The sequence below is a fragment of the Haliotis rubra genome, unplaced genomic scaffold (assembly GCF_003918875.1).
Source record: "Haliotis rubra isolate DU_JTF1 unplaced genomic scaffold, ASM391887v1 Scf810, whole genome shotgun sequence".
In the NCBI taxonomy this organism is placed as follows: Eukaryota; Metazoa; Mollusca; class Gastropoda; order Lepetellida; family Haliotidae; genus Haliotis; species Haliotis rubra.
In genome coordinates this window covers 467-20,260 of record NW_025767536.1, presented here as the reverse complement: position 1 = coordinate 20,260, position 19,794 = coordinate 467, and the positions used below count along the sequence as shown (strand labels likewise).

Sequence of the window (19,794 nt, the reverse complement as noted above, 5' to 3'; positions counted from 1 at the left end):
ACACGCACACACGTACGCGCACTCAATCGTCACCATGAACCCCTGTTGCTAAAAAAGAAATACAAATGCAGGTTTTGCAAACAGCCTCACCCGGTAGGTAGTTGTGTGTGGTTGTTGAAAAGGATTGTACCCCTTGCTGCTGACCTGCCTCTGTGGCAGTGAGAGTATCTGTGGAAGGTCTAACCACAGCGCCATCTGGTGTCAGTGTTATAGTGGGTTGTCCCCCCTGCTGCTGTCTTGCCTCTGTGGAAGTGACAGTATCTGTGGTAGGTCTAACCACAGCGCCATCTGGTGTCAGTGTTGTAGTGGGTTGTTTCCCCTGCTGCTGACTTTCCCCTGTGGGAATGAGAGTATCTGTGGAAGGTCTAGCCACAGCACTACCTGGCGTCAGTGTGGAAGTGGATTGTCTCCCCTGCTTCTGACTTGCTTCTGTGGAAGCGACAGTGTCTGTGGAAGTTTCCATCCTTCAAAATATCTTAGTTTGTTCCATACATAGCATTTCCTTTTCCAGGGACGGGATTTCCAGTATTCCAACTGTTCGTTTTGAGTTCAACAACAAACAAAACATATCTTTGAATATTGATTGGTATATGGTTAGTACCAGTCGGGACATTCATTAGAATAGTTTCCCAGGAGTCTGTCGCTTGTCATGTAAAAGTATATCAGGTGAGCCGACTCAGTAGCTGTGAGTCACTGTACCCTAACAGTGTTCATCAGAATAGTTTCCCAGGAGCCTCCTGATTGCCATGCGATGATGCTAGCAGTACCAGGGTTGCCATACACAGGCACCCTAATAGGGTGGACATCTACTCGCCAAACATTCCAAAGAATTCAAAACTCTGTTGGGCCTGAGTTCTTGTCCGTGTTGCCCGGTATGACAGCATCATTTCCATTCTCGAACAACTTCACTAACTCCCCATATCCTTCATAATCCATTTCAAGCTTCTCCTCTTGACACACAGCTGCATTTATGATAATGACCTTCCCAGATATCTGAAGAGTCGTATAACTCTCCATACTCCCAGCAGATCACTACGCTCTAGCCGCTCCCTTTTTCTCTCCCAGCCAACCACCTAGACCACTATCCGTGACAGAGCCTCAACTGCAGCCCCACTACTCTGGAACTGTCAGAGAAATCAATTGTGAAGACTCTTTTAAAAAAGCCCTAAAATATCACCTGTTTACAGACTTTTTTCTTCAGCGCCGTTGAGTAAATACTTTTTCGAAGCAGGCGCTATATACATGCATTAACATCATTATCATTAGTAGTAGTGGTGGTTGTGATGGTAGTAACATTAGTAGTACTGGTGGTAGTGGTAGTAATAGCATTAGCACATTGAACCAGTACTAGAAGTAGTAGTAGTAGTAGTAGTAGTAGTAGTAGTAGCAGTAATGGTTGTTGTGGTAGCAACAGTAGTAGTACTGGTGGTAGTGGTAGTAATAGCATTAGCACATTGAACCAGTACTACTAGTAGTAGTAGTAGTAGTAGTAGTAGTAGTAGCAATAGTGGTTGTTGTGGTAGCAACAGTTGTAATACTTGTGGTAGCAGGCACAGTAGCGCATTGGTATCAGTAGTAGTAGTAGCAGCAACAGAGGCAGTAGTAGTAGCAGCAGCAGAGGTAGTAGTAGTGGTTGTAATAGTGGTGGTAGCTGTAGTAGTAGTAGCAGCAGCAGAGGCAGTAGTAGTAGTAGTAGCAATGGTGGTGGTAATAGTGGTGGTGGTGGTGGTAGTAGTAGTAGTAGTTGTAGTAGTAGTAGCAACAGCAACAGGAGAGCAAGCAGCAGAACTAGTGGTGGTACCAGTGGTGGTGGTAGTAGTAGCAGTAGCAGCTGCTAAGCAACAAAGCAGAGACAGACAGTAGCAGTAGCAGTAGCAGTAGTAGTAGTAGTAGCAGCAAGGTTAAGCAGCAGAGGCAGTAGTAATAGTAGTAGCAGCAGGCCTTGAATAGTGGTGTAGTAGTAGTAGTAATAATAGTAGTTGTAATAGTAGTAGTAGTAGTAGTAGTAGCAGCAGCAGAGGCAGTAGTAGTAGTGGCAGTGGTGGTGGTAATAGTGGTGAAGTAGTAGTAGTAGTAGTAGTAGTAGTAGTAGTAGTAGTAGTAGTAGTAGTAGTAGTAGTAGTAGTAGTAGTAGTAGTAGTAGTAGTAATAATAGTAGCAGCAGCAACAGCAGAGGCGGTAGTAGTGTTTTCATTTCTAATTGTTCCATGCCTTACAAGTTTGTTAGAATAGTCCATGTTGTCCTACTCCATGTACACAAGTCCAGAATGTTGATACCCTCGGAAATATCAAGAGCCTACGTCAGGGTCTCTGATTTGTGACAGCCAACGAAATCATGGTGCTATACCCTACATTCAGTACCTTCAAGGATTACATAACAATGTGTGACCATATGCCAAAAAATGATGAATTTACGACAAATGTTTCCCCACTATCATTTACTTTATACCGTATATAACTAACAACAACAATTATGCTCTTACAATAATGTTTGTAAGTGCACATGTGATAAATTAGCACATTTTTGTCCCATATTGTTCTTTTTTATATCTTATTTTAACTCTCACAATGACATTGTTTGTTATATTAGGATAACTTTTGCTTTTATACTATGATGCATGCATATTCATATGTTAGTATATTTGAACTCTATCACACAGAAAAAGAATTATCAAGATCCAATAAGCCTGAAGAAACTAATTAACATTTCAATACCCCTACCCTTCCCCTAACAAGAGCAAATGTGAGTGAAGGGTGAGCCCAAGAACATTGAGTATGGAATCTGTGGAATCACTTTATTTAGACATTATACCATGCATTTACTGCAAATCTGCTAGATATCATTGCACAACTAAACAGGATGGAATCGTGATTATATGACTGTTATGTTGTGAATTCAAGATCTAAATGATGGAGCCTAAGATAAAACGACCTCGTACAGCTAGTGCTGGCAAATGGAGTGAATGTTATGCCATGGTTACTCACAAAATCCGGGAAAATTGGAAACATTTACACAAACATCGTGGAACACATTCTGTAGGAGTATATTGTTGGTGAAATTGAGTTACCCAAGGCTGTAAAGCATCACAACTGTTACGCTACATACACCTCAAGCAAGAGTATTGAACTCTCTGAACAAAAACACAGCAGATACAGAAACAAAGTGAAACATCAGAGTGTAGCTCAAGTTTTGTTTTGTGCCTGATGTGACAATAACACCATTGACACGATCCAGTGTTTCTCAATCAGATATATTGAAGTGTATCGTTTGCCAGAAGGACAAACGTCTGCGCGGAGACGCAAATTAGAAGCTGCCAGTCCAATGACTTTGTACTCAGCTGTTGAAACATTACGGCAAGCTGCGATAATTACAAATGATCAGAGGGTACTCATGCAGCTGTCAGGAGGTGCAAGAGGAGGAACTGATAGTATTGCTGGTGATGAAATTGTGCATAGATCATGTTGTAGTTCGTATACGAACAGTAAACGTCTTACCTTTGTCTAAGAAAACACATCACCAGACAATGCCTATGATGAGGCATTCAAACGTCTTTCAAATGAAATTCAAAAGGGGTTCATTGATGGATGAGAAGTTTGAAAGATGTCTGATGTTACAGATAGATTTATTGAAATTCTTCAAGATGTGGGCATCGATCAGCCAAATTACAGGTCAGAAAAACTGAAGACACGTATCATAAAGACATTTGGAAAGACGATTTCTTTCTGGCATCCAAAGTTTCGAAGTGAATCTGAGATGATGTTTTCTTATATCGTCCCAAAAGGCATGTATATTGAAGCAGGCCTCAAATGTCAGAGATTTGCGGGAGCAAGATATGGAAGATTGTGATGATGTTGGACTACATCTTGATGAGAAAGCTGAACAAGTGCGTCAGGTATGCTTAGTATCACTGATGGTTCACCATGAGGTACCAACAGTGAGAGACATGCCTTGTCAGGACATTTCAGAGGAGTCACTAAGCAGTGCGGTTCCTGTGATTCTATTCAATCTTTTGGCATGGATTTTTGTTGGAATCGTAGCTGATAAACACGAAACATTAAATTTGGAACATCGGTATAAAGTTCCGGAGACAGTAGAGAGGCAAATTCTTGCAATTGTACAAGACATAGTGTATTGTAGCCGTAAAGGTAGAATACGTGCTCCAAAGCATGTAACATTTGCTGCTTCAGTGCATCATCTAACAGGTAGTGTGGCACTAGTGTCTACATTAAACCGCTTCGGACATTGTATTTCAAAATCAAGGCTCCAAAGAAGTAGAAAGCGCCCTAGCAGAAATGCGCTCACAAAATCAAAGGGCTGCAGTGGTGCCGGCAAACATATCTTCAAATGTTCCAGTATGTTTAGTTTGGGATAACAATGACTTCCAGGAAGAGACTCCTTCTGGCAAGAACACAACTCGAAGAACGAGAACATGCACTACAACACAAGACGGCTCATGGTATGGTTCATGTCACGGCTTACTGCACCCTGACTTGACATGCCCGCACAAACAGAAATATCAACGAAATAATGATGTAAATCACATGATGTACTACTATGACAACTCATACATTTTTTTACCCTCATAAGGTGATGTGTTATACAGAATAGTTTCTTTACCTTTAACAGGAACTCTTTAATCCAGTTTTAGTGATTTAGTATAAAATGACATATGACTTTATCAATTATCACAACCTCAGTACACTGTTCACGAAATTCATGTTACTTGGAATTCGGGGATTATTTCTCACACGGATTACCAAAAATAACATGATTACCAACGGTTGTATATCTTTACTGTGAATTAACTACAGACTATAATAAAAGGTAAGTTTGACTCATCGATTTATACCCAAGAAATAGCAGTAAAATAATCCATGAAGAAATCACACTATATTACAAACTCCGTCACTAAGTCAGCTATCTCGACCATGTTCAGCTTTGACAATGTTTACTTACACTAGAGTAGAGAGAGATAAACCCCCAGCGTAACTGTTAGTAACCAGGTTATGTTGACTTCATGACACAGTTGATGGGCATGTCTGCTGATAACACCTCGGTCTCCTTAGAAGTCGCTACTATATAGTCTGACCAACGGACACTTTTAGAGGGTCCTCCAAACAAAAGGTAGCATCTGTTGTGTGTTGCAAGTACATTTCAGTAAGATTCATATCTAAGTTAGCATATGTAGTTTAAACATATTATATTGAGAAATGCAAGAAATGAGGATCGGTGAACAAGCAAGACGCTTATGCAAACACTTCTCCCGTACATCACAGAGAGAAGATAATATTATTGTGGTGACCTAATAAAATAATCATTTGAGTGTTGTTGGCAAGTGAAATCGATATAGCAGTAATGATGTCGTATGTCAATCAAAGTTATGGCAGTATATTGAAATGTATATGGCATTATTATGTAACTATGTTTCATATCAAGTTAGCATATGTAAGGGAACAGAGTATCATATACGTAATAATAAAACGGGCTTAGGTGTACATACAACTGATCCATATTGACAGTAGAATGAAATCAGGGCATGAAAACAAGAGGCTTTATATTTGGTCAAGAATTCACACGTTGTAAAACAGTTGACGATGGGGCGAAATCTAGGGAGGGTGCGGGGGCGCGCGCACACGCACGCGCACGTACATACACACACGCACGCGTACACACGCGCGCGCGCACACACACACACACACACACACACACCCATCCCCATCACCACCTTCTCCCCCGAGAAAAATGTCCCAGAGGAGTATTTCCCCCTAACCTGTGATATATGTGCAAGCCCGTTCTCCAAAATCCTGGATCCGCCCATATCATTAGTCTTTAAAATTCTGAAACTTATAAAGAGTTACTTCCCTTTTGTAAATTACAAAAATTGTTTTATTTAGCAGATAGACCGTTTTCAGCTAGCTACCTACAACATGATCGATTCCTTCGCCACCAATGATGAGTTAGTGGCTTGTCTGGTGTTGAATACAATGGACATGTGGCGTTACGAATGATGGATTTGTGTCAGGAAACTGAACAGGAAGACGAAGAAGACGACGAATCTCGTAATGACAAAGGACAAGGTTCTGCCTTTCATTTGGACAGAACTCAAATTTAGTGACATGTTTCACTATTGTTGTCATATTCAATTGTCTCACCAATGCCTATATAGCATGGTTTCCTGGACATGCTGAGCTGGTGCTTCACTGACCCGGCCAAGGACTGCACAATGGCTGCATGCCCAGAGACAGGCTGAGGCCATAACGAATATAGTATGACGAATGTGTATTATCCTGACAGTTGTGTTGCCCTGTGTGCCATCTATCAACAATTAAGTTGGTTTCATCTGAACAGTGCAGGCTGTCAAATAGAATCCAAACACGATGATAGCAGGAAGAGTACCAGTATGTTTTTATTTCAGGGATGAGCCCTTATCTATTGTCAAAAATTTGTGTCAATATTTACTACATGGACAAATGACTAAATGTAGGTTCTTTTATGCAACAATCAGCAATATGTGTATTATTTACCTTGTAAAATGTGAAGAACGTACAGACGGATGTTTCTGTCTTGCCAGGTAACAAGGAAGTAAATCCTACTTTCTGTATTGAGCTACAAGGGAAAGTAACAAGATCTGTATTGATTTAAATGAGTCACACACCCGCAGCCAAGTGACACAGTTAAAGCCTCAAGTCTGGTGACTATGTTTGATTACACAATATTTCTCTTCTGTTGGCTTGGATGGGCTGGTATCTTCATTGTACTCAAAGTCATTGTGAGAGATAACGATACATTTTTATTAAATGATTTTGTTATATGGTTATTCTATAGTGGTCATACATTCAATGTATTTTAATATATCAATTATTGAAATGAAATATCATTACAATCTCTTAAATCACACATATTTCAAAATGAAATCTTTTTACAGATTGTCATCAAGGCTTTTCAGAATCAGAAGTAATAGTGGATCACATTTTACCACAAGACAAAATGTGGCTATGTTGATCGAGGTACCCACCTGTGAAGGTGACCCTCACTGCTCCACTTAATGCACGACATTAGTCTAAATGTTAACTGTGACATAACGCCCTGTATGGTCAGATGTCTGTGGGACAGATATGTACCATAGTTACTATACACAAACGTGAGTGAATGAAGGTGGTTTCATGCAACAATCAGCATTATTTGTATTACTTACCTTGTAAATGGGAAGAACTCAGTGCAAATGTCTGTCCTGTCCAGGTAACAAGGAAGTAAATCCCAGTGTCTGTGTTGAGCTACAAGGGGAAGTAACTTGTGCAGCAACAAGATCTGTACAATCTTAGATAAGTCACACACCTCCAGCTAAGTGACGTTGTTCTCTTCTGTTGGCTTGGATTGGCTGGTATTTTCATTCTACTCAAAGTCATTGTCCCGGATGATGTTTTTTTCAATGATTTACCATAGACATTAGACATGAACATAAGTTCACAATAATGTGTAATGTCTCAGTCTGTAATAAATGTTAGAAACCCGTTTAATAGTTATTCATTAAATATGCATTAACATATCACCTATTGAAATCAAATATTATTGCAATCTTCTAACTCAACATATTCCCAAACACCATCTCTTCACAGGTTGCCATCAATCAGGTGTGTGACAAATGTGGCACACAATTTTATAAATGAAAAAGTCAAGTTACTGAGGAAGAGGTCAAATTACTGAGAGACAGGCAGATGACGTTTGACTGATACATGTCCACACCTGACTTATGACAAAGTCCCATCTATGCCAGTAGATCGTTATACCTTTTTAGCCACAAATTCCCTCAGTTTCTACTCAGATGTAACAGTAAAGCATAACGCCATGTATGGTCAATAGTCTAAGGGTTAGATATGTACCACATTTACTCGACGCAAACGTGAGTGAATGAAGGTGTTTCATGCAACAATCAGCGTTATTTGCGGAGTAAATACATAGGAGAGAGAGCACGCTCTATAACTACCAGGATAAAAGAACATAAGACCTTTGCAGAAAAATCTCACATGACATCTGCCCGGAACACCTCATCAAAAATCCCGACCACCGTATTTGCTGGTAACAAATCAGGATTCTACATACCAACATCAACCAATGGGGAAAAAGAGGAAACTTCAAGAGAGCATCAAGATCCAAAAGAAACAAACATTGTCACTAAGGTGACATAATCCCCCGCCGCAAATTATCAAATCAAACTTAAAAAGGAATCAAAGTGAAGGTCGTAATTTAAGATGAAGTTAAATGTCAACAAAAACATGACCAGTCAACCTCTCTTTATATCTTGCTCTGTTTTTCAAACGCACACATATTTTCAAGACTCACTTTGACCTTGACATAAATGTCATGTCAGTGTACGAAATATGCAAAAATAGTAATAAAGAAATTGCTTATTGAAAAAACATTCAAGGGAAGTCTGAAAGTCTATGAAGAAAATCCAGTGAACTGTTCTTGAGATATCTACCTGACAATCTTAACATGCAGTTTAACATGCTGAAATCTTCAAAGTGTCGCCGTGACCTTGACAGTTATGTGAAGGTCACCAAAATTGACTGGACCTTGCGCCTTCCCTAGATAAAGCTTGGTGTCAAATATGAAGAAAGTCCAGTAAATGGTTCTTGAGATATCTTGCTGACAATCTTAGCATGCAGGTTAACATGCCGAAATCGTCAAAGTGTCGCCGTGACCTTGAAAATTAAGTGAAGGTCGCCTTGTGCCTTCTCTAGATAAAGCTTGGTGTTGAATATGAAGACAATCTAGAGAACGGTTCTTGAGATATCTCGCTGACCTGCAAATGAAGGTCAAGGTCACCAAACCTGACTGGGACCTGTCTTATACTGTGATGAACCTAGGTACCAAATGTGAAAAGAATCTAGTCAACGATTCTTAAGATATTTCAATCCGTACGTACGTACGGACGGACGGACGGAGCCTAATACTATATCCCCCGCTTCGCGCTAAACGCGCGGCGGGATTTTATAATAAGCCAGCCATTAACCCAAGCATTTACCTTCCCAGTGTATACTCTATTGTGCTGTTATCATCGGCTTCGTCTTACATTGTTATACCGTTAATCTCATTAACTTCATCCTTACATTGTTATCCTTGTACATTAATCCTGTCTAATTGGCTACCTGTTTATATTGTGTCTTTGTACAGTCTCCCACCTTGCGTTGTGTAAGCTTGTTTTATCTATATATACTGGAGAAAATAAACTAGGGATCATTGAAATGTTTGAAAAATGCAACCATAAACTTCCCATAGAAACTGCGAGATGGCAAAATACTCCAAAAGAACAAAGATTTTGTAACATATGTGACTCAGATTTGATTGGAGATGAGTTTCACTATTAGTTTAAATGTAATTATTTTGCAGACATACGTAAATCTTTGTTAAAAGAACCTTATCGTTCCCGGCCAAATTTGTCAAAGTTCCGTCAACTTTTTTCAAGTAAAATATCTACCCTTAAAATGTATCCAAGTTCATTAAGATTGTTTGTAAACACTTTAAATGATGCATCATTTAGTCATCTTGTTGCAATACATAAGGGCTCAGGCTCTGCCTGGGAGCTTTAGGACCTCTCATGTACCAGTCTATATGCGGAGGCCAATGAACCTTCCATTGAACACGCCGCATTAAACTCTCATTGCAGTATATCACTAAATTACGTTCAAATGAGTCCAATCCAGCATACAGTGTTTTCAATGCTCTTTTTGAAAACTTGTTTCCTAAACTGCCAAGCCTGGTTCCACCACTTGGAATCAGGATCAAACCACTATATCTGCAGCTAAAATTGATCTCAACATCATTGCACCTTACCGACTTCTGTCCTCACCACCATGGCAAATGGTGAAACCACAGGTCGATCTTACTCTCACAAACCTCAAAAAGTCTGAAACAAATCCTTTGGTGTTCAACAGGAATACAACCAGTTACGTTCGAAGTTAACACCCATAGATCCATTTTCACAGGGATCCAAGGACGATGCCAAAGTTGCTAGCGGCTACAGTCCCGCCAAGACTCCTCTCCTCTAGGATCCCCACAACGTTCCATTTTCACCGCTGATCTGTATCATAAATTGTAACTGCGGTAACAACCATAAAGACGTGTAACCGGTCTATGAAACGTGACTAACAAATTGCCTGCCTTTAAATTTGATGCCCTGTGACTTGATTTTGCTTTTAAATGACTGTAAAGGCGTAATCAATATATGTCCTTTAACACAATGATGCCCTCCCTAAAACTCATTCCGAGTATGTACTTACAATGTTTACTAATGCAAACTTGTTCTCGTCACTATATGGCTGGAATAATGCCGATGTGACGTAAAGCCCAACTCAACTCACTCGTATGTACTCCTTTGTTATACTCATGTACCACCGATGGTGGATTATTTTGAGTAATAAACGTGTGATGATGGTAATTAAAAATAACATGACGTGAATTACCATATATAACGCTTGCTTGATAACGGTGTTAGTAGCTGCACCGTAACGTCGCTTATATTAATATTCAAGGAGTTGTATATCCGTAGACCTCTCCTCGTGGTTCATCACATCAACTTCTAAATGCCACTCAAAGGAGTTGATTGTGGTTCACTGTATGTTTGTTCACGAGTGGCACTTGCACGAACAAAATATGTTAAAATTTGATTTGTGGTGTGACACTGACAATAAGTTGTGAGGCAGCGCCACGGTATGGATAAAAAGTGCGGATAATTAACGTAATTTTAGTAAAGGCATGCCACCACAAAGACGCTACAACAAACGCAACGCAATGTTGCTATGTACAGCGTTTCCAGAGCGTAATCTCCAGACTGTTGAGACGATTCCAGGCGACTGGTACAACTAATGACAGGCCTAGAAGTGGTAGACCACGTGCCACAACGCCAAGACCGTCACATCGTTAATTGGCTCGGAGACAGCGCTTCGAACCTGCTCCAAGACTGGCTAGACAGTTTAATGCTGCACCAGGCCTACACATAGCGCCCCAGACTTTAAGACACAGACACAAGCATGATGTCACCTGAGGGCTTACACGCCAGCTGTGCGTTCCAGACCTCTTCCACGTCATCGACAAAGGACGCTTGGAATTTGCACGTCAACATGTGGATTGGGATCGACGATGTTGGGAGTCAGTGCTTTTCAAAATGAGTAAAGGCCAATCGCAAACCGAAACATTAGAGTGTCTGGACTTCCATGATGGCTGGTAGGCGTTTGTGGAGGCCATGACAGCAATACAGACAGAATCTGGTAGCTGAGCACAATCGCGTTTTAGGGTTCTGGCTCTGTGATTGATATAATATCAAGTCCGTGGTGGGATCCTCTCGATTTTGCAGGCACGCTCGCGACCGCCTTCGTGGTGTACAAGTGGTTGGATATGTACATTAATATTTATGGACTGGTTATTGTACGGCTCGGAGTCAGTATACTGTGTCTGAGTGGGTGGATTTTGCGGGTGCTTCACTGCGTCATGGTATCTCAGTGGTTGGTCTAGGCACTCGGCATTTGTGGGTACAAAAGGACCAGCTTCAATCTGGGCTAGTACTCAGCTAGCTGCAATCGGGGGCTGTATACGCACGCATACACGCATGCACGTCGTCATATGAGCGAAATATTCTCAAGCACGACCGTAAACCCAATTTCACCTCACCTTACCTCACCTCACCTCATACGGGTCGCAATGACATGGTAGCCATACGACACTGAGCTCTAAATGCTACCCGACACAGGGATGAAATTCTGCTCCCAGTTATAAGGTTGTTTGCATGTGCAGTTGGACCAGACTTTATTCTGATGGACGATAACGCCCGTCCTCATCGTGCACGTATGGCTGAGGAAAACCTGCAAAGGGAAACTATCCAGCGAATGGTGTGGCTTGCCCTCTCACTGGACCTGATTCCAATCGAGCATGTGTGGGACCAGTTCCAGCACCGACTTTTACAGCTTCCTGCCCAACCACAGACGCTGGATGAGTTTGAGAACGCACTGAGACAGGAATGGAATACTCTACCACAATAGGTTTCAGACAACAATTTAGCACAGTTTGAGATATGTGGTTTTAGCCTGGAGGTTATTGTACATCTGTCAACATTTCAACTTGTATTTGGAGAATTTTCAAACTGGAACCTTTAAGAACAATCTGTTACAGTAAGATATGATTTAAAGAAAGGTTGACAGGTTGTAGCAATGCCTCTACAGTACGTGAGGGAAATAGTTGCAGAAACGACTTAAAGGTAGTGGAGATAGAGAGATAGGCAAGGGGATGTGTCCACTCAAATCAGGCATGTTATTTGTATGCTGTTTGTGACCCTGTTGTGGCTTGATGGGACGAGGACAGTGCCTCACACATGTTCACCAATTTCAGGATGCTGTCAAGTATGAGAATTGGTGTGAACTGTGTGGCTCAAGCATTATAGTGGAGTGAGCTAAAGGCAACCCAAGGCGACCTTTGGTAAGACAGCCATTGAGCTGGTTACCTGCCCCTGAATAGGTAGATACGGCGACGACATCGCGGGAGAAAACAATACGTTTTCTTTCTCTGTCAAGCCTTTGTAGTGCCTTTTTCTTGGGCACAATACGCTTAATGAAGAATGGGGATCGACGTGGACAGTTAGAGATGTAGAATTGGGTGTTTTAAGATGCCCAGGGGTCACAGACAAATTGAACATGTTAGCAAGTACATGTCGGAGACAACATGGACTCCAGGTATGGATCTCGCCTACAGGCTGTACGCAGTTGGTGTCACGTTAACTGTCATTATGCTAATGAGTCACAGTCTACTGATATACAATGTTAATCCCGAGGCCAAACTTGAAAAAAGTGAGAACTACTCCAGAAGAAATAATTTGATTTTATTTGGAATGGACATGGAAGGACGGCATGAAGAGTCTGGTGAATCTAAAAGGAAAGTTTATTCATTTCTGAAGGATACATTATGTCTACAAAATGGAGATGATATTCTTTTCGACACTGTCCACAGATTGGGTACAAAGCGTGAACAGGGGGGAACCCGCCTATCATGATGAAGTTCGTCTCCAGAGACGACAAACGTAGCGTCCTCAACAAGGCTAAGGCAGAGCTGAAAGGCAACACAACATTGAGAATATCTGAGGACTTCTCTCCAAAAACAAGACTCAGAAGTATCTGAAAAAACAACTCACACCCCACCTCAAACAAGCCAGGGACCAAGGCAAAACAGCATACATCAAAAGCGACTTTCTAGTTATAGTTGATGTTAAGTTCCTGCCGGATAGTTCTGGGGCTCTAGTCAAATTCGCCGGAGATATACAAGGACCACACTCGCTAAGTCATGCTGACCCAAACCACAGTGTTCTGTAGCAGGTTGGCCTTGACCCTGTGACTGATATCGACATTGACATTGACACCCGATCAGAAAGCTCGTGCTCCACGGGTATTCCGGATGCATCACATTCTCTACAACCAATAAGCCTATTGTATTGGAATGTAAACGGCCTATATAGTAAAGTAATCCATCCAGACTTTTGTGACTTTATCTCTAAATATGATATCATATGTTTGACCGAAACCTGGGCCAAAAGTTATGATGACTTTAGTAACTAAATTGCCTGTTATACAGGATTTCAATCAGTTCGCCCTAAGATAAACAACATCGGCCGGTTCAGCGGTGGCGTTGGTATACTTATGGGTGACAGTATTTCATCTTTTTTCCACCGTATACACGAGGAGTGGGTGGACGCCGTGTTTCTTGTTTCCATTCGGCGTATACGGTCAGGCAAAAGGCTTATTCTGGGTTGTGTCTATATAACACCGGAAAAAACTAACAGTAACGATGGGGTTGAGCGATTGGAAAGTTACATTGTGGCAATGAAAAACGAATATCCAGATACTGACTTCATTATTTGTGGCGATTTTAATGGCAGAACTGGCTCTGAATTAGACTATATTGTTGATGATAGTTTTGATTTTCTACCTATGGACGAGGATACATACGAGGAACTAGATGCCCCACCTGTGTACCCAAATCGTAAAAATAAAGATCTTGTTGTAAATAACTATGGAAGAGAATTACTAGACTTATGCAAAACTTTTGGATGGTACCTGTTAAATGGCAGATTCTCAGATGAGGGGGACTATACATATATTGGTCCTACCGGCTGTAGCACACCGGACTACATTGCAGTGTCAGCATCGTTATACCGTTATGTGGGGGACTTCAAGAGTGTTTCTCGGACGGAGTCTGACCATCTCCCACTCACAACCACAATCTCATCCCTGTTCGATGAGGACAGGCCAGCCGATGATAAGTATTTTCATTGTAGTAACATAAATAAATTTAAATGGAAAAATGAAAAATCACAATTATATCTTGATAACCTGCAAAATGCTGATACAAGTGATTTGTTTCAGGACTTCATAAGCAGTCTACATGTCAACACTGACAAAGCATTAAATATACTGCAGCTCATTCTGCAAACCTGTGGGCGAGATATGGAATGTAGACAACCCAAAACCATCAACGCTAAACAACAACCAGAATGGTTTGATCAACAGTGTCAGACTCTTAAACATGAAAAGTATAAACTGCTTAATGTGTTTAGAAAAACAACAACATTTGAGAATCTGAATAGATACAAAGACATTAGATCTCAGTTCAAACAGACTTGTAAAACTAAGAAAGATAGTTATAAACGTTCCATTACTCAAAACATACATGATGCAGCTTGTTCCAGAGACTGCTCAGCATTTTGGCGAAATATACCACAACTCGTGCCATGGAAGAAAGAGTAACGCCATCAACATGGGCTGAATACTTTAAGGACTTGTTAAACCCAACGTTGCCAATAGATGGCAACTTTTCAGAAGATGCCAAATCATATGTTGATAAACATGACTTTAATACATGTGTTGATTGTATCAATGACGATGATATTCTATCATGTGGCTTTACAGATCAGGATGTAATAAATCAGATATCTAAAATGTAACAAATCCCCAGGCGATGATGGTATTCCCGCAGAGTTTTTTTTAAATTTCTGAACATATAATAGTTCCCTATTTAGTATTACTGTTCAACAAGATACTCTCATCCGGCTTGTGGCCAAATTCCTGGTCAACTGGCATTATTATCCCACTACATAAGAAAGGTAGTAGATCTGACCCGAATAATTATAGGGGGATCGCTCTTCTGAATGTAATCAGCAAAAGTTTTGTTTCGGTTCTAAACAAAAGATTGGAGTACTTTTTGCAACTTCGTGAGATAATTGGAGAATATCAGGGTGGATTTTAGACAGATCATTCGACTGTGGACAGTATCTTTATTCTCCAGACAATCATTCAGAAGTATTTAACACGTAAAAATGGGAAGTTATATATTGCATTCATAGATTTTCGCAAGGCCTTTGACATGGTGAATAGGTTTAAATTACTGTGTGTTCTTTTGCAAAATGGGATCCATGGAAATTTTTTCAAGTTGATTAAAAATATGTATACTAATGTCAAGGCAACTGTAACCTATGAGTATGGTAAGAAATTAACTGAATATTTTGATAGCACCTGTGGGGTTCGGCAAGGCTGTGTCCTTAGTCCGGTATTATTTTCTTTATATATTAATGAGCTCGAATTGACCTTAGAAAATAAGTTGGATGACGGTATATTTATCTCCGAAAATATGTTGAATATTATTGCTCTGTTATTTGCAGATGATTTGGTTTTGATAGCTGATACTGTTGTTAGATTACAGCGCCGCCTTGACGCCCTACATATGTATTCCCATAAATGGGGCATGGATATTAATACGGATAAAAGTAAAATAATTGTTCTTAAAATGGGTGGACCCTTGTCCAAACACGAAAAATGGCTCTATAATGGCATTCGAATGGAAACTGTCAATATTTATAAATATCTAGGACTTATGATAACTCCCAAATTGATTTGGACTAGGGCATGTAAAACTTTATATGATCAAGCTAATAAGGCGCTGTGGCCGATCAAGTCATTTATAAGACGATATGATATGTCACTCTCAGAAGGATTTTATATTTTTGATAAAAAGATTGTACCAATTCTAACATATGGTGCTGAGATATGAGGTTTTAAAAAGAGAGAAAGTATTGAAATTGTCCATCGAAAATTTTGCAAATTTTTACTTCAGATTAGTTACAGATCATCTAATGCTGTTGCATATGGGGAATGTGGGAGGGCACCCTTAAGCAATGTGTGTTATGTCAAATGTATTAAATACTGGCTAAGATTATTGAGAATGCATCAAAGTAGATATCCATATCAATGTTATAATTTTTTATTATCTGTTGAATTCAGGAAACGTCCCACATGGGCTCGGCATGTCAGTGATTTGTTATTTTATCTTGGCTTTGGTACAGCTTGGATTTCACAAGATGTCGGTGATACAAAAATGTTTCTATATATGTTTACTGAAAGAATTAACAACTGCTCTATGCAAGAGTGGCATTTGTCCCTAGATGTTCCTTTGCTGTCCTTCTATAAGTCCCATAAATCTCTGTTGACCTGTGAAAAATATTTATCATTGAACATAAGTAATGAGTGCAAGCGTCTGTTCACATTATTTAGATCAGGGTGTAATGCACTAGGTATCAAATATGTTAGAAGAGGTACCGCCTCCTGCAATGATGATATTGTATTATGTAAACACTGTAAAAGTATTGAGGATGAAATCCATATTGTCTATATTTGTAAACGCTATGAGGATATGCGTCGGCGTTACATTCCGAAAACGGTCCATGGATATTATTATTCACTCCGCAGCACATGTACATCATCCGACAATAACATCATAAATAATTTTGTCAAGTTCTTAGAACATGTTTATTCTGCTCCTGTTAGCGTTGTTGTATGAAAATGGTAACCAAAATCACTATTGTACCACGTTGTACGATGGGTCGTATGGCCTTTAAACAAAATAAACCCTTCTTCTTCTTCTTCTTCATTCAACCGGGAGGTAGAGAAGCCGGTCCGTAGAATAGATTGGTCCACACCTCTTACATTTCTCTATCCTCTTTGTTGCTGGATTGTACTAGACAACAGCTTTGATCTTCCAATGTTTTGATACAGTTTATAATATCCATTCATTGTTATTATGTTGGAGATGGTTTGACAGTGGTTAAAGGTGTCAGACTTTGCTGTGGCGAGTTGTGTCCCTTGGGATCTGAGAATCATGGGTTTGTCCCCTTATCAACCCATAGCTGTGAATAGCTGCAACATTGCTCAACATTAAACAATATTCACTCACTGGCTGTGTTGACCCAGCAGGATTCCTGGTTACAATTTGTCCCAAGCATGTTCATTGGAAGAGGTGACTTAATGGATGCTCAAACTCCATTATCTTCTTGTTGGCGTGTCAGTGTACCCCAAGGTCACGGACCATGCTGATAATATCAGTCAGTGGATTGTCTGGTCCAGAATTAATTATTCCTTTGCCGTTGGCATATGTGTTAAACAACAAACACATTCCTCATGAAAACTTGTATCGTGCACGTCCTGGTGGTCTTGTGCATAGAGCCCAGGTCACAATTCAGTTAAAGTAAAGCAATGTTGGTCACAGAGAATTCTTGGATAGGTCACCATGCTTGGCATCTTGACTCCCGAGAGTTTTCAGGACTTCAGTCCTGCTCCACAACAATCCACATGTGACACAATTGTGGTGTCACGTTCGGCAAGTGAGTTTGTTTATAATTGCCTCTGCTCACCAAACGGAAAATGGGTACCCGGTGGTATAAGTGATGTGACTATTAACCTTCTAGCGCCTCACAGGCAGCTTGGGTTAACTGGGCTAATAATGTCCATTATGCTGTATGTGTTTAGAATATGCCCGTGCAGCGTGGAGTTTAGCGATATGTAAATGGCCTTATTATGTCTTTGGTAACTCAAATTATGCTGTGTTTGACATAAAAATGGCTCCATTTAATCAGATCAGTTTTAAATGATTCCTGAAAGTGATGGCATCTCTTTATCAATACATCAGTGAACATCCGGGATAGAATTGATCTTCAGTAACCCAGGCTTATCTCAAGAGGCGACTAACGGGATCGGGTGGTCAGGCTCGCTGACTTGGTTGACACATGTCATCGTGTCTGAATTGTGTAAATCGATGCTCATGATGTTGATCACTTGATTGTCACTCACTCACTTACTCTATCACTACAGTTGTTGTGTGCAACTATATTTCTGAGCTGTTGTGGGTGTTTAGTTAGCATGTGTCAGTTCAGCACATCCTCAGTTGTGTACAACTGCATATAGGTGAGCTACTGTACTCTGGTACTCAGGATTAACATACTATCTTCCTGCCAACTCTTTCTGTTTTTTGCAAAGAGAACATCGAAGAACATTGAAATGTTCTTATTCGACCAATGGTTTATGACATTAAAATCTGTAAACTGACTTGAAACAAAATTCGTTGTTCATTCCCTGATTTTTAAAATCAAAACGTTATTTCTTGCCAGGGATATGATGAGTGCTACCGCTGCCACCGTCCAGGACACTGGGCCCGAGATTGTCCTGATGACCGGTCCTTCGGACCACGGAGGTCAAGTAGAAGCAGTCGATACAGGTCACCATCACCAAGGAGGAGAAGGGGGAGGTAACTCCAGACATTGTCTGTTGTGTTATGTCATTGACAATGCAGTGATAGAGCCATGATATTCAAGTTGGAATATGCATAGTGTCTTATGTTTATTTATGGTTCGATGTAAACATAGTTTATGTAATACATGTAATAAATGCCACTGGAATGTGTTAAATTTAGAATGATTTATTCTAGTTTTGTTTTACTGAAGGATTAATGTTGGAATCTCATATTAAATATTTTTTGGTTATTTTATTATAAAAAATGAGTTGAAAAGCTTGAAAACAATTAAAATTAAAGGGCTGCTGGTAAAGAAAATGCAAATTCTCCAATTTCATATCTGCCAGTTAAATTTTATTGACATTTCTCTATGATAGCGGAATCACAAAATCCATCTGTGACAGGATTCATCTGTGACAGGATTGGGCTTGTGCGAGTGTCCTTGTTTTTGTGTTGGTATGCCATTGGGATGAGGCCCAAATATCCTCTTTGTGTAGAATATGCTGTGGTTGATATTTTGGGTTTTATACCAGTAGTGGTATGGCTGGAGTCTGAGTTGCTAGGACTCTGTTGTGTCACTTATCAGTGTTATGATACTACTGGTAGTGCTAAGAATCCCCTTTTAAGATGCAGGTAAGAATTAGTTTTCCACCAGATCTGAGTATTCAAGCTGTTAGAGGGTGAACTGACTCCAGTTTTTCTCCTTCCAGCTACCGATCCAGATCTAGATCCCGATCTCGAAGAAGTCGGAGTCGAGACAGGAGGAAGAGGAGTCGAAGTCGCAGCCGAAGCCGTGACAGACGCAGTAAACGTAGTCGCCGGAGCAGCAGAAGCAGAAGTCGTAGCAGGGACAAGAAGAGGAGAGCATCACGGAGTCGTTCTCGAAGCAGGTGAGGAATCTTCCTTTCTGTGTGTTCATCACAAGGACTCTGTATCATACTGGGGCAGTGGGGTAGCCTAGTGGTTAAGGGCTTCGCTCGTCATGCCGAAGACCCGGGTTCGATTCCCCACATGGGCACAATGTGTGATGCCCATTTCTGTTGTCCCCCGCCATGATATTGCTGGAATATTGCTAAAACGGCGTAAAACTAAACTCACTCACTCTGTATCAGACATCATGAGGCTTCTGAGTTAGAATGTGTCTCATGTCAGAGCTCAAAATAAGATTTAGCTCATGTGGGTACTGTACCCACTGT

General features: G+C 40.5%; 2 protein-coding genes across 2 annotated transcripts in view; one reads left to right on the top strand and one right to left on the bottom strand.

Moving 5' to 3' along the window:
* LOC124261824 overlaps positions 1-7,270 on the bottom strand; it is a 50,548-nt gene extending 43,278 nt beyond the window's left edge. The window contains exons 1-2 of the mRNA XM_046696200.1: positions 7,197-7,270; positions 6,526-6,607 (exon numbers count right to left, since the gene is read on the bottom strand). The gene's annotated coding sequence lies outside the window, so the exon portion shown is untranslated. The remainder of the gene's footprint in view (positions 1-6,525; positions 6,608-7,196) is intronic.
* A 5,134-nt stretch (positions 7,271-12,404) lies between these two features.
* On the top strand, positions 12,405-19,550 carry LOC124261820 (the record flags this gene model as incomplete). The annotated part of the gene is made up of 3 exons (XM_046696197.1): positions 12,405-12,469; positions 18,477-18,613; positions 19,309-19,550. Coding segments are annotated over exons 2-3 (375 nt in total), but the record flags the coding sequence as incomplete, so codon positions are not given.
* Positions 19,551-19,794: the final 244 nt, after the last annotated feature.